This window comes from Penicillium arizonense (genome assembly GCF_001773325.1).
Source record: "Penicillium arizonense strain CBS 141311 chromosome Unknown PENARI_contig010, whole genome shotgun sequence".
Taxonomy (NCBI): Eukaryota; Fungi; Ascomycota; class Eurotiomycetes; order Eurotiales; family Aspergillaceae; genus Penicillium; species Penicillium arizonense.
In genome coordinates this window covers 161,343-174,904 of record NW_019173287.1, presented here as the reverse complement: position 1 = coordinate 174,904, position 13,562 = coordinate 161,343, and the positions used below count along the sequence as shown (strand labels likewise).

The 13,562-nt window shown below is 48.5% G+C and overlaps 4 protein-coding genes across 4 annotated transcripts; 2 read left to right on the top strand and 2 right to left on the bottom strand.

Moving 5' to 3' along the window:
• Positions 1-791: 791 nt before the first annotated feature.
• On the top strand, positions 792-2,708 carry PENARI_c010G11683 (GMC family oxidoreductase; the record flags this gene model as incomplete). The annotated part of the gene is made up of 1 exon (XM_022632432.1): positions 792-2,708. The coding sequence occupies one exon, from the start codon at positions 792-794 to the stop codon at positions 2,706-2,708; it is 1,917 nt and encodes a 638-aa protein (XP_022487755.1).
• A 1,275-nt stretch (positions 2,709-3,983) lies between these two features.
• PENARI_c010G06076 (uncharacterized protein) lies at positions 3,984-5,478 on the top strand (the record flags this gene model as incomplete). Its single annotated transcript, XM_022632267.1, has 3 exons — positions 3,984-4,392; positions 4,450-4,925; positions 4,975-5,478. The coding sequence occupies 3 exons, from the start codon at positions 3,984-3,986 to the stop codon at positions 5,476-5,478; spliced, it is 1,389 nt and encodes a 462-aa protein (XP_022487825.1).
• A 1,054-nt stretch (positions 5,479-6,532) lies between these two features.
• PENARI_c010G03583 (uncharacterized protein) lies at positions 6,533-7,980 on the bottom strand (the record flags this gene model as incomplete). The annotated part of the gene is made up of 2 exons (XM_022632196.1): positions 6,533-7,875; positions 7,929-7,980. 2 exons carry the CDS (start codon positions 7,978-7,980, stop codon positions 6,533-6,535), a joined length of 1,395 nt encoding a protein of 464 aa, XP_022487710.1.
• Positions 7,981-11,166: 3,186 nt separating this feature from the next.
• On the bottom strand, positions 11,167-13,089 carry PENARI_c010G00951 (glycoside hydrolase family 13 protein; the record flags this gene model as incomplete). The annotated part of the gene is made up of 3 exons (XM_022632118.1): positions 11,167-12,467; positions 12,539-12,668; positions 12,733-13,089. The coding sequence occupies 3 exons, from the start codon at positions 13,087-13,089 to the stop codon at positions 11,167-11,169; spliced, it is 1,788 nt and encodes a 595-aa protein (XP_022487911.1).
• Between the last annotated feature and the right edge of the window lie 473 nt (positions 13,090-13,562).

Sequence of the window (13,562 nt, the reverse complement as noted above, 5' to 3'; positions counted from 1 at the left end):
GTCCCTGTCTTCCGTTGGCAATTTTGAAGATCATTGACAAGATGAGGAAAGATGCAAGCACGAGCAAGGAGCTATCTATTACCAGTCGGGATTCTCGCAAGTTCCAAACTCGGAGCTATCAGCCAATCATAGCATTATGGGCCTCATGGATGCTCAGTAGAACCATACAACAGAAGTAATACTTGCTTGACGATTGACATCTTGTCCTACAGCCTTATCTGGCGTGGGAAAAATGTTGCCTTTTAGCTCGATATAAGGCAGAGAGCTGATCAGTACTACTTAAAATTAAGACAATGGCTATGTTTGTAACCAGTTTTGTGAAGAAGGAACCAACTTTTCTTCAACCACAAGCTTCAATGTTCGAAGCACTAGCAGCAAATTTTGCAAGAAATAGGAAAAGGAAAATATGCATTTTTGCGGTAAACCCATGCATGCAGGTTCGCGAGGATCTCCCTCACAGATGGTGTCGATCAAGGTTCATTCACTACAAGGACTGAAGCAGTAAGACCGATCAGCGTCTCATCAATAGAGCAGAAGGTTTAAGACTAAAAGTAAGCTGCTCTGTCTTGGTAATACAACGGAGAGTTGACTCGGAATTTACCGTTATCAAACACGCTTCTACCAGGCACTGCTTCTGGCCGTTTTACTCTCACCATTGCGGCGAGCATCACGCCATATTGTGGAATTTGGATAGACAATGAACTAAATAGAAATATATTTTACATAAATAAGGACGAAATACCTGGATTATTGAAAGACCAAGTGGTACCTTTTGGCTCTGTGTTCTCAAGATGGAGTTGCTCAATCTCATCGTCTTCCCCCTGCTCTTTCTCAGCCCAGTTGCTACTGCGGCTACTGACCTCGAATACGAATACATCGTTGTTGGTAGTGGAGCTGGAGGAGGGCCTTTAGCCAGCCGGCTCGCCCGGGAAGGCCGCAAGACCCTTCTTATCGAAGCTGGCAGTGACCAATCTGACAATCTCAACACTACGGTTCCCGGATATCAAGCGGCTGTCACTGAGGATCCTTCACTACGATGGGATATCTTTGTGAACCATTACCAGGATCAAACGCGCGCACAGCATGATCCCAAGTACACATGGGAGACCGCGCCATTCGAATATCACGTTGGGCCCAATCCTCCCGAGGGTGCCAGCCCGCGTGGTATATTGTATCCCCGTGCACAAGCGTTGGGAGGATGTACCCCCCATAACGCACTCATCTGGATCACTCCGCATGACAGTGACTGGGACAACATTGCAAGCTTGACCGGAGACTCGTCGTGGGCCCATGAGAACATGGACCAATATCTTCAGAAGGTTTACGAATGGCTTTACACCGAGCCAACTGACCCGACGATTTTGTTGAATGACCTCCCTCTCGCTCAACAGTATGTCGCTGGCGCTGCTGCCTCGGGACAAGGTCCAGACCCTCTCAACGCTGTCGAGGGTCTTTTGAATCTTCTTGGGAATGATCCCAACAGCCAAATCAACCCAACGCGCGATTCAACCCAAGGATTCTTCCAAGTGCCCCTGACGATGAATGCGGGCAATCGTACCGACGTCAGCCAGTTCATCAAAAGCACCGTCGCGGAGGGCTTCCCGTTGGATGTTCGCACAAATGCCTTTGTGACCAAAATCACTTTCGATCAGTCGGGAGCCACTCCAAAAGCCACTGGAGTTGAGTTTCAAGATGGAGAATATCTTTACCGGGCGAGCCCTCGGAGTCTTCACAGCCGTCCTGGCGTCTCTGGCTCGGCGAAGGCGGCAAAGGAACTCATCATATCTGCCGGTGCATACAATACGCCTCAGTTGCTGAAGCTCAGCGGCATTGGTCCCAAAGAAGAGTTGGCGAAGTTCAACATCCCCATTGTGAAAGACCTGCCAGGTGTTGGCACGAACTTGATGGATCGCTACGAGGTCCCCGTGAACGTCCAACATGAGAAGGACTTTCCCATCCTCAAGGGTTGTACCTTTGACGAAAAGCCACATGATGAATGTCTCAAAAAATGGGAAGACAACCCTTACATTCTCGGCCAGCGTGGAGCATATGCCACGAACGGCCTTGCGGCCACCCTCGCTGTAAACTCGGATTATGCCTCGACTTCGGACATTGATCTTTACATCTTTGGCGGCCCCATCAACTTTCAAGGATATTTCCCCGGTTGGGCGGAGCAAGCTGTCGCGGATCATTCGCACTTCTCATGGTATACCCTGAAGGCGCACGGACGGAATCGCGCCGGCACCGTAGAGTTACAATCTACAGACCCTTTTGACCAGCCTCGGATCAACTTCAACTACTTCGATACAGGTACTACTGCGGGTGGTGCAGATGATCTCGACGTGGGTGCAATTGTCCAAGCAATCAACATTTCCCGAAACGCATTATCCGAGTACTACAACTATGGTATTCTGGGCGGCTCGCCTTTTGAGGAGGAAAACCCGGGCAAAGATGTTACAGGCGATGAAGATCTAGAGCAATACGCGAAGGACGTCGCTTGGGGTCATCATGCATCTTGTACAGCTGCGATTGGGGGGGAAGACGACCCAAATTCCGTACTGGATTCGCAGTTCCGGGTGCGCGGCGTCCAAAATCTCCGTGTCGTCGATGCTAGTATCTTCCCTGACATCCCTGGTGTGTTCATCACGGCCCCGATCTACATAATCAGCGAGAAGGCGGCGGATGTGATTTTGAACGGCTCGAAGTGAGCAGATATGTTCCTGTTGTATATTTTTGGATACAAACACGGAGGACTTTCGATGGGATTCAAGATCCCAGTTGTACGGATCTAACTACCTTATGCCTTTCTGATCTCTAGTTAGTAGCCTGAGATACCTTTCTAATTATTATTATCTCGTTGTTAGAGCTTTCCATTAACATGTTGTATTCTACGGGATTAGGCCCTCGCAATTTTTGTTGGCCCAATACCATAAGGAGCTTGCACAGAGATTAGGGGCAGATGCGGCTTAACGGCTTGAGGTTTAGATGATATCGAAGGACTAGATGGATATGTCAAGGAACAGCGAGTATTGCCCCAACTTTGTGTTGAATAAGCAGAGATACAGGATTTTCCCTACCGAGAGAACCTGCGTTAGGCTAATTGCACCATCGCCGCCATAAATTTGTAGCATCGCTTCTTGCGATGATCAACACGGTAAAATCATGTATCTAGGTGCATAGGTATTGACACCAATGTAACGTCGTACAGCCTAAATATCGTGGTAATGAATTCTACATGGAAGTTTTCTGCGCTAGTATCTACAGATTCGCGCTAGTGTCGGGATCTTCACATCAAATTTTGGAAGTTAACTGCGCGCGTATTATGCCTCTTATTTCTACAACATCAGGTGTCTATCACGTCTCTACGTAGGTTGCACTAGGGTGACGATCTACAGCGCTAGAGCCTACCGGCATGCAGTCCCCCAACTCCACCTGCCAAATTAACAAGTGCAGATCGGTTCGTATGTGGTATTAAGGTTATCGCCCCACCTATCACGTCAATTCTGGTGCCATGGAACAATCCCAGGTACTTGCTGAAGATCGTCGGTGAGGCTGACTTTTTCTCGCCCGATAGAGCTTTCTCCGCCAAACGTGGGGCTTGATATCCCTTCCTGCTGCTGCTTACGTCCAATCACGCGCAGCTTATCGTCAGCAATATAATTTCATTCGATCTGTATCCAGTGGCATTGTGCAATAAAACCCTTTTCTGATGTTCTTTCGCACTAACATAGCGACAGTCCAATATCGGTTGATCTTCATCATTGCCAGATACTTGGGGTTTTGTCTAAGGGGGTGCGAACGGGAAGAGATGGTGCGAAAACCGCTGATGCAATACTCAATTTTAAATGCTCATACAAACTAGAATTCGGTCTTCTCCCTTCTGGTGCCATTCGGACGCACTGTATATATATGGGAAGCCCCACGAAGCCCAATCAATACTTTCTTAACTGCAATCGACTCCTTACTTTCCTTGCTCTTTGACCATGAAGCTTTTACCTACTCTAGCTGCCTTGGTGACGGTGGGCTTGGCCTTCCCAGTCATTGATAACCTCGATGCCGACGCCCACCAGAAAGCGGGCCAGCTGGCCGCGCGGACTCTAAAGATTCTCGAAGAAGAGAATTTTCAACCTGTGCGGCGCTCGGCGCTTCCGCTTCCTGAGGACGCGTTGGGTATCAGCCGAGCGGAAACAAACTGCGGGCCCACGATCCCCTGTCCTTACTTTGATGCCAAGGACCAGTATGTGTCGGTGGAAGGCGAGTACGCTTATGCTGCCCCTGCCCCAGATGAAATCCGCGGGCCTTGCCCTGGACTCAATGCCGCGGCCAATCACGGCTACTTGCCTCGTTCTGGAACCGCTACAATTGAGGAGACTGTCCGTGGTCTCAACAAACGTAAGAAAGTTCTCTCGTCTGGTCTTTGATGATTTTGACATGACCGGAAATATCTAGTGTACAACCTGGGAGTTGAGCTGGGCGCTGTCCTTGCCGCGTACGCAATTGTGATTGACGGAGATCTCGCCGGTGGATCGTGGTCTATCGGCGGTCCGCAACAGTCCGATCCTCTCACACCTTTCTTCGGAAATGGCCAGGGTCTTTCCTACTCTCACAACAGCTACGAGGGTGACGGCTCAATTGGACGCCTAGACGCTTTCACAAACAACGGTGACGCCCACTCACTTTCCATCGAGAAGTTTGAGTCCGTCTACAAAACTGGTGGTGATGACACCTCCGAAAACGGATTTGATCAGCGCTTTACCATCGACAAGTTCCGAGCCCAATACCAGGAGGTCCAAAAACACTCCATAGCCACAAACCCGTACTACTTTACCGGTGCCTTCTCTACTGTGGTGGTTGTGCCAGCAGCGTATAACTTCGTCATTAACTTCATGTCTAATCACTCGGAGGAGGAGCCATCCGGATACTTGGTACGTCGCTCCATGTGTGAAAAAGTGACCATCATCTAACAGCCAGTAGGATGGCTATAACTTCAAACAATTCTTTGGCGTAACTGGCAAGCCTGGCTCTTTCGTCTGGCACAAAGGACAGGAACGCATTCCCGAAAACTGGTACAAGCGCCCAACTATTTCGCCTTACGGCCTGGCCGACGTGGCAGCAGATGTTGGTATTGGATATCTCGCATATCCCGAGACTCTGAGATTTGGCGGAAACACCGGAACAGTCAACTCATTCACTGGCGTCGCCGTTGAGGACCTCACTGGTGGTGTTTTGAATGCCAAGACCCTGTTTGAAGGTGACAACTTTGCATGCTTCATTTTCGTTCTTTTGCAACAGGGCATTCCCCATTTCCTCAAGGGGCCGTTGGACGCTATCAACAGCGCGACCTCCTTCTTTGATCCATTCCTGACTCCAATTCTTGGTAAGCTCGAGTGTCCCGAGCTTGGAAACTTCGATCAGAGTCTGTTCAACCAATTCCCGGGCTATAAATACAGTCCAACGGGGCCGGCCACCAACTATTAGACTTGGTTTGCTTCTTGAGTCGACAGGCTCCCAAGTCTACTCATACCGCTCGTTGCCTTTTAAAGAGGAAGATTACAGGTAGTAATAGGAGGAATTAATTTCAGGGGGTGGTGGTTGATGAGATAATAATAGGCACTTAAATATCGCAACTTCTTTCATCTTTTTGCTTACTTTATGCCCATGCACCTTGCTCGTTTATTACATGTCTCTCTTGTCTCTCCTTTCTACATTCCATATTCCCCTCGTAAGAGAAATGCAAGACTTGTGCAACTTCAACTTTCGCTACACATCGCCACTGTTTGGGTTAATTTTCCACCACACGCTACATTATGTTGTGCTTGTCACGACATGGTCTGAGCTGGATTCGAACTCGGTTCGTGTAGTGTTTTTTTAGTAGAATCTGAAAGAATTGTCGTGGTAACAATGCAAATTACATCGTCTCTTCCACCGCAGACCCCTCCACGGTATTCGGTACTCCCTACGCGCGGCTGCCTAAGCCAAGCCATCACGGTTACAGCTTTAGGGACACTCACATCAACCCTAGCGAACATATCATATAGTAGTACCTCGGTGATCTATAGTCTTGCTCTCAGTAGCGACAATTATTTCATCCTTGTTTCATCTATAGTGGCGATGATCTAGATGGTGTAGTCTCATTTATATAATGCTACAAGCAACGAGGTATCCAGGGTACAATAGCTTAATGTCACCAGCAACCTAAGGCATCTGGTGGTATCACCGTAAGGCTCGTATATCTATAGGGGATCGGTGCTAAGTTAGCATCCAAAGGGTGGTGTCTGTATCAATGACCTAAATATATATATCGCACGGCATCTTTGTCTAAACAGGACTCGAGAGGCCCGCTCAATCTATCATGTCAGTTCCTTTTTCAGCTCTACTTCTAATCAACCAACAATCTCACTGATCATGAAGTCTTCAACAGAGATGGCGCAGGGAGATAATGATATGAGATCTCGCCAAAGCGTGATTTATTACGCTAATATGATGTTGCGAAGCATCGTTCAGTACTAAGCAAACGGCAATCACCATTCCGTCAGGTAGCCTCCGGAGTGGGCGCAGCCAGTCCCGACGAAGGAAGCGCCGGAGTAGCCGGGGTGCTGCTCGCCTCCGCCATGCCCGTTGGTCGCGACTCTAGTCCACCTACCAGCGGCACTAGACTAACCGGTGGAATATACCAGGATCGATGACAACTGGTCCACCGACGATCAACCTGCGTCATGACGTCTGGCATCTCGAGCCAGGGAAGATAGTCATCACGAATCATGCTACAACCACCGCCTCCGGACACACACTGAGAACCACCAAGGTATTGCTCCCAAGGGATCAAAGACATCGTATAATTTCCGACCTGATGCTGTTGAAATTCAGCCAAATTGAAAGGATATGCGGTTCCGATTTTGGGGTATTTCGCGTTGATATGGTTACGGTAAGATGTAATCGCTTCCGGATTGACAGAAATGATCACATTTTCATGATCATCGCCGCATGGGCCACCAGGGTGGGCGCGCTGGTTACTCCGCGCGTAGATGCTGGTAAAGGAAACATAAACGCTTGGGGAAATGAACGTATTCCCGTCGACAACGGCGGTATTGGGGCCATCTCCCGTCGGCGTGGCAGGGATGGTGCTTCCATTCTGCAGACAGAGACCTCCACTGGTGGTCACCGGCCAGTAGAAGAGGGTTGCTGTATCCGGGAGATAATGACAATTATTGCATGCATCAGGATCAGTATAGTCTCGCGTTGTAGACGGACAGCTTTCCGGTCGGATTGGACTGTTGCTGTCTCCAGGTACTTCAGTTGTGACAGAGGACTGATAGGCGTTCGAAAGACTGGTGTAGGTCTGCCAGATGGGAATGCAATCCTGGGTATTTAGTTTACAGCTAGGAGTCGGTGAAGGTGATCGATAGACCAATGTAGTGCTAGTCTCGGTGAGCATGAAGGAACTACATGGTCCTGTACCTGGCCAGTAGTCGGTTATAGATTCTCGAGGACCTAGGGCGCGTGCAACCCCATCACAGAGCGTGGTAACTGGGCCGGTATGTGTATCATGGAGACCTTCGCCCCGGACTTCAGAGTTACAAGCCCCGGTGCTAGTGACATAGGATGAATAAAGAGTGGACGTGGATGTTGCACCTAGGGACTCTAGCCCACTAGCGCGTCCGCCATATTCGACCCATTCGGCATTGCAGGAGACGGCAGATGCCTTAGGGCCGATAGTCGGGCCGTAAAAGTAGTTGGTCGACGTTGGCCAGAAAATAGTCGTGTCGCATATGCTTAACCACTGGCTACTTGTGGACAGGCTGGTGCACCTATCAGGCCCATCGGACTGGAGTCCACTGGTAGTAGGGGTTGCAATAGTGTCCAGTCCTGGAATAACTGCGGGGGTCTGGTTTAGATCTGAGTTGAGGGACCTTAAAAAGAAAACATACCTGGTTTGGCAGACGCTCCCACGAAAAGGAGAAGGGCTATTCCGGACACCATCTTACTCTCAAATTGAAAGCGTAGGGGTGATAGAGAGTTAAACGAATGAAGCTGGGTAGTAGTATCGGGCTGTTACTGGCGACTTTATATCCTGAGTAGGGGCTCCTACCCTTCAGAGCAAGATGCTCTAAAATCTCCGCTTGGCTCGAGGATACGGCTACTATAAGCAATCGGCGGCCATTCGCTTTGTTTCAAGTAAGCTGCATGAGATGTGCAGATGTTCCATGCAAATGTCACCCCAAGGGGGCTGGATGGGACCCTCAGGAACCAGGCGTGCCTGCTCAACCGCGCACGGGCTGATTATCCACATATGCCAAGTCCTTCAATACGACGATTACTGCGCTTCGCCCAAGAAACAGTCACGTCCTGGTGGGCTGTTCAAATTTATAAGAGTTGCGAAAGGAGCTACGGAACAAGACCGGCGACGCATTGAACAGCGAGTCAATCCTGCTAGGAGGCTGTAGAGGAATCTGGAGAGGTAAGCTTGGCAAAGCCTCGCGAGCCAAGACGGTTGAAGCCGTATTAGACTTGGCGGAGGCTGATGAAAGCCAATTCTACTGCTGATTATTCTCCCCCATTGCGTTCCCCGCCCCCCATCAAGACCTCGCTCCTCAGCATGTCTCTCTTCTTCGGCTCTGCTATTGACTACTTGACAATCTTTGCTTCGGGATAACCTGAGCGAGTTACAAAAATCCCGACGAAATCCAGATACCTCGACGCTTCCCTAGTGGGCTGGGTTCCCAGAATCATTGCTATTTTATCGTCACCTCCGTCTACATCATATCGGATGTTTGATGGAAAGAGCTCAAATTTATGGCATTGTGAGTCAAAGAGTAGTGTGTTGGCTGATGTGTATGGCATGATTGGGCGGTATGATCCACATCCGGTCCCTTGCCATCTGCTCATACAACTGCTATGTTATCCATCTCTTACTACTCTCCAGCTTTGTTGTCATATCACATTAAAAGGCGACAGTTACTCGAGGAATTAGGGCTTCAAAGCCTACAAATTATTGCGATCTCATCGATCGTGCACGTGACCGAACCATTGCGTAGGACCTGGCTCATACGTAATTTCCTCACCTCCCTCCGTCAACATCCTGGATCCTAGGATCAGTTACATCTTTCAGAATGATCGTTACGTGTGACACAATCTATTATGTGTGTTTAATCACCCCGATCTGCCTAGCAAGCTCCATGTCAAACGTGTTTCCAATGCACAGCGAAGAAAATAGTTGCGAGAACATCGAAGGGGCAACCATCTTACCCACGTCCACAATGAACAGAAGCTTTTCATAAAATATGGTATCACCATTTGCGGAGGGCAAAATCATCAATTCGTGTGATCAGATCAGTGCAAGGTCTCGTTCCGCTATTCGCATTCCTTAAATTTAAATGTATTGGCACTTCATTAAAATTGGCATCGGAGGCTCTGACCGACCCTCCCCCGCAAATTTCGCCGAGAATTCTCCCGATGCTTAACCTGCGCAACAGGTTGCTTTTCGCCTAGCTCATCAACCTAACCCTTGCGCAGTTGAGATGACGAGACCACGAGCCTGTGATGCATGCGCTATCCGCAAGGTCCGATGTACTGGCAAAATACCTTGTTCAAATTGCACAAGGGCTGGCTTCAAATGTGCATTCATGAAAAAATGTGGGAAATCAGGCCCGAAAGGACCTCGAAAAAGCACTTTGGCGAGGATCAACAAGCAATTGCAGAGCCTGAATAATAACCATGCCGAAAAAGAGCTATCGGTACTGCATAGTGGGAACCGTGAATCCGGCATTCCATTTCATTCGGCCTCCTTGTCGGCACTCGAATGGAAGTCAGCCATCGCATTCAGCGTTGTTCTGACGTATTTAGAGATATACAATGAGCGAATGTACCCAGTGTGGCCAGTAATTGACATTTTGCGGCTCAAGACTGCACTCCAAACCAACCCAAATGATTGCGAAATGTGCTCTTTAGCTTTTGCACTTTGTGCAAGTACCGGTGCCAGTCTACAGCTGGACCTCGCTACGAGCCAAGGGAACCACTCCTCTGTTCCGCATGAACGAGACGCGATGGCATTAACGGACCGATTTGCGGCTGAAGCGGAGCGATACCGCTCAATGTATGAATATCGCGAAAGCTCCACACGCGAAGCTATTCTTGTGCCTTTGTTCCTTCACATATATTATGGCACAAAGTCAAAAAGGCAGACAACATCGCTGCTACTACGAGAGTCAGTCACACTGTGTCAGTTGATAGGACTCGACAACGAGGAGACATATCGTGGCTTGAATACTGAAGAAGAAAGTTACATGCGAAGAACTTTTTGGCTTTTGTATGTCACAGAAAGAGGACATGCAATGCAGCATGGCACTGGTACTTGTCTTTCAGAGTCTATCAGTCTACCCTTGACAGACAACCATAGCGAGCCTCAGGTACTGCAGGCTTTCAATAGCCTTGTTCATCTTTTTGTATCGGTTGATGGTGTTCTCATAGATGCCAACATTTGCACCGGGACACAAAAGCGAAGCTGCAGCAGAGAAACTCTCTCTCGCATACAAAATGAGCTCTGCCAGCACCGTCAATGGCCTATAGAATGGAATGAGTTACAGAGGAGCGATGTCTCTATCACCCAGCAGTGGCTACGTATGCTTGTGTGGCAGCTCTCATTGAGAAATGTCTCCATGTCAAGCGAACCGACTGATGATAGCATGTCTTTCATATATCCAGCCCATGTGTCAAGGGATGCATTGCAGTCCATCTCGACTGTTTCTATGGATGCACTTGTTGCTCACGGCCCAGGAATGGTAAGATCTTGCATTGCTTGCAGTCTGGCTTTGGTATTGACAAAAATATTAGCAAATTAAACTGTGCGATATTACAAACACATTGCTAGACGTGATTACCTGTGTCCACTCGCTCTCCCCTGATATATTTGTTCAGACTCGCCAAATACTCCACGAGTTCTGCTGTTATCTTGCCCGATTGAAGGGGAGTGACGGCAGTTTGAACTGGCTTCAAAAGAGAATAGCTGAAGCTGGCGTTCCCCTGCAGCCTGCCTTTGAGCTCCAAGCTTTATCTGGTGGGGCCAACGAGACTCCCTATTCCATGAACGAACGCATAGATGAAGTCGATTATGATAGTGATGAATCATATCAAATTTAATACAAAGGCTCTTTCACACTCAGCTATTTTTCACACCCGAAGGCAACTTTGAGATCGATCGTCAAGTACCACAACAGCCTCGAACGGGCCCAAGGTGATTTTTCCACCGGTGCTTTTCATCGATTTGCGCGTCTCATAGTTTCCCACCAGAATCGTCCCATTTGCAAGAGTCGGTGATACCTGGCTATTAACAAGCCAAGTCACCTCGTTTGAGGAGAAGTTTGTGATCACTACCACAGTAGCCTCGTCAAAGCACCTTGAATACACAAACAGATCATCGTGGCTCTCGTCAATAAGAGTGAATGATCCATACACAAAGACGTCCACCCATGTCTTCCGCAGACTGAGGATCTTTGCCCAATATTGGAAAATGCTGGATGGGTCAGAAATTTGAGAAGCCGCATTCCAACTCTGGTAGTCATTGTTCACATCAATCCAGGGGGCAACAGCCCCAGAGGTGAATCCTGCAAATTTCCCGGGGCCCCATTGCATCGGCAACCGTGCATTGTCTCGCGATTTGAGTCGCATTTCCTTCAATGTCTGCTCATGCAGTTCCGGCTTTTCCCGAACGAACTCGTTCCAAAAGTTGATGGCCTCGAGATCTCGGAATTTTTCAATACCCCAAGATTCCGGAATATTGACCATCCCCAGTTCTTGACCCTGATACAAGAACGGCGTTCCACTCTGCAGACCCAGAAATGTGGCTAGCATCTTCCCAGACAGATCGCGGTATTCTGGCTCCGCCGACGCAAATCGAGAAATGCTTCGTCCCTGGTCGTGATTCTCAAGATATAGCGCGTTCCAGCCATTGTTTTCGTACATAAATGACTGCCACTTCGTGACGACTTTCTTCAAATCTTTGAGACGGAGGTTGCCAGGAGAAAATTTGCCCTCTGCGCCATGATCAAGATCCATGATCTCGAATTGGAATGCCATGCCTAGTTCCTGACGATCGAAGCCCACGGCGTTCAAGATCTCGACTGGATCATAGACAGATGGCATTTCACCAACAGAGAATGCATCGTACTCCTTCAATAATTTCCCAATATCTTGTAGGTATTCATGAAGTCTTGGCCCGCAAGCGTAATATTTCGACCCCTCGGGATATGTCTTGCTCGGATCAACAGGTGCATCGGGGAATTGTTGATCTTTGCTGATAAAATTGATGACGTCCATACGGAACCCATTGACACCCTTGTCAAGCCAGTACCGCATGATTTGATGTACGGCGGTGCGTACTTCTGGGTGCTCCCAGTTAAGGTCTGGTTGTTCGGTCGCGAAGAGATGGAGATAATACTCGTCAGTTTTCTCATCATATTCCCAGGCGGATCCTTTCGCGGTCGTTAGAAATAGTTTATTCTTTCAAGAAAGCTGAAAATCCAAGAACCAAGTCTCAACATACCACCAAAGTAGGAGCCCCAATTGTTCGGTGGCCGCCGTACGCCGTCTGCTGAATACTTAGGCTTCTTCCAAACATACCAATCTCGGAAGTGGCTATCTTTCGAAGACCGCGATTGTTTGAACCATTCATGCTATACACACAGTTGGAACGCTTTTCCCGGAAATGAAAAATAAAGCGGAAATGCAGAAACATACTTGATCAGATGTATGATTCACCACAAGGTCCATGACATACTTCATTCCTCGGGCATGAATGCCCTCGATAAGCATGTCCATATCCTTGAGATTACCATATGGTGGATGAATTTGATAATAATCAGACACGTCATATCCCATATCTACCTGGGGAGACTGTAGAATAGGTGACAGCCAGACGATATCTACACCCAGGGCTTTGATGTAGTCCAGTTCGGAGATGATCCCCGGTATATCGCCGATACCATCGCCATTCGTGTCTTTGAACGATGCAGGATAGATCTGGTAGACAGAGGATTCTTTCCACCAGGTTCTGCTGTTAGCTGTGGATGACTGGGGCTTGGATCCGACTGTCATGGTTCAGGTTAGGAGATATGAAAACAGTGGAAGTGAATAATGTGAAGGGTTTAAAGACAACAATAATGTGATTAAAAGCTACGAAATGCAACAAGTTATATCCAGGTTGAGATGCCAATTCCCAAGATGTAACATGTACTCCGAGAGTCTTCCCGAGAATTTCTCCGAAATTTACCAGCGCCACAACCGACTCAAATGGCGTCCGAGCGCAAAGTGAAAATTATCCTCCCGATAATCCTTCCGAGAAACTAACCAGGAATTTCCCCATGTTGGACTAGCGCTGTTCGATTTGGCGGGTCGGTCTACCCCAGACGAGAATCCGGGGAGGGCTGGACGCGTGGAGAAGAAGAGTGTGGACTCTTGGGCTCCTCATGAACTGAGTTTGTTGCCAACCTGCCGATATCCTCTCACTTGTTACATTTTTGGCGACCAAAGAAATCCCGGTCTCACACATATAAAGGCCGCAATGGTAT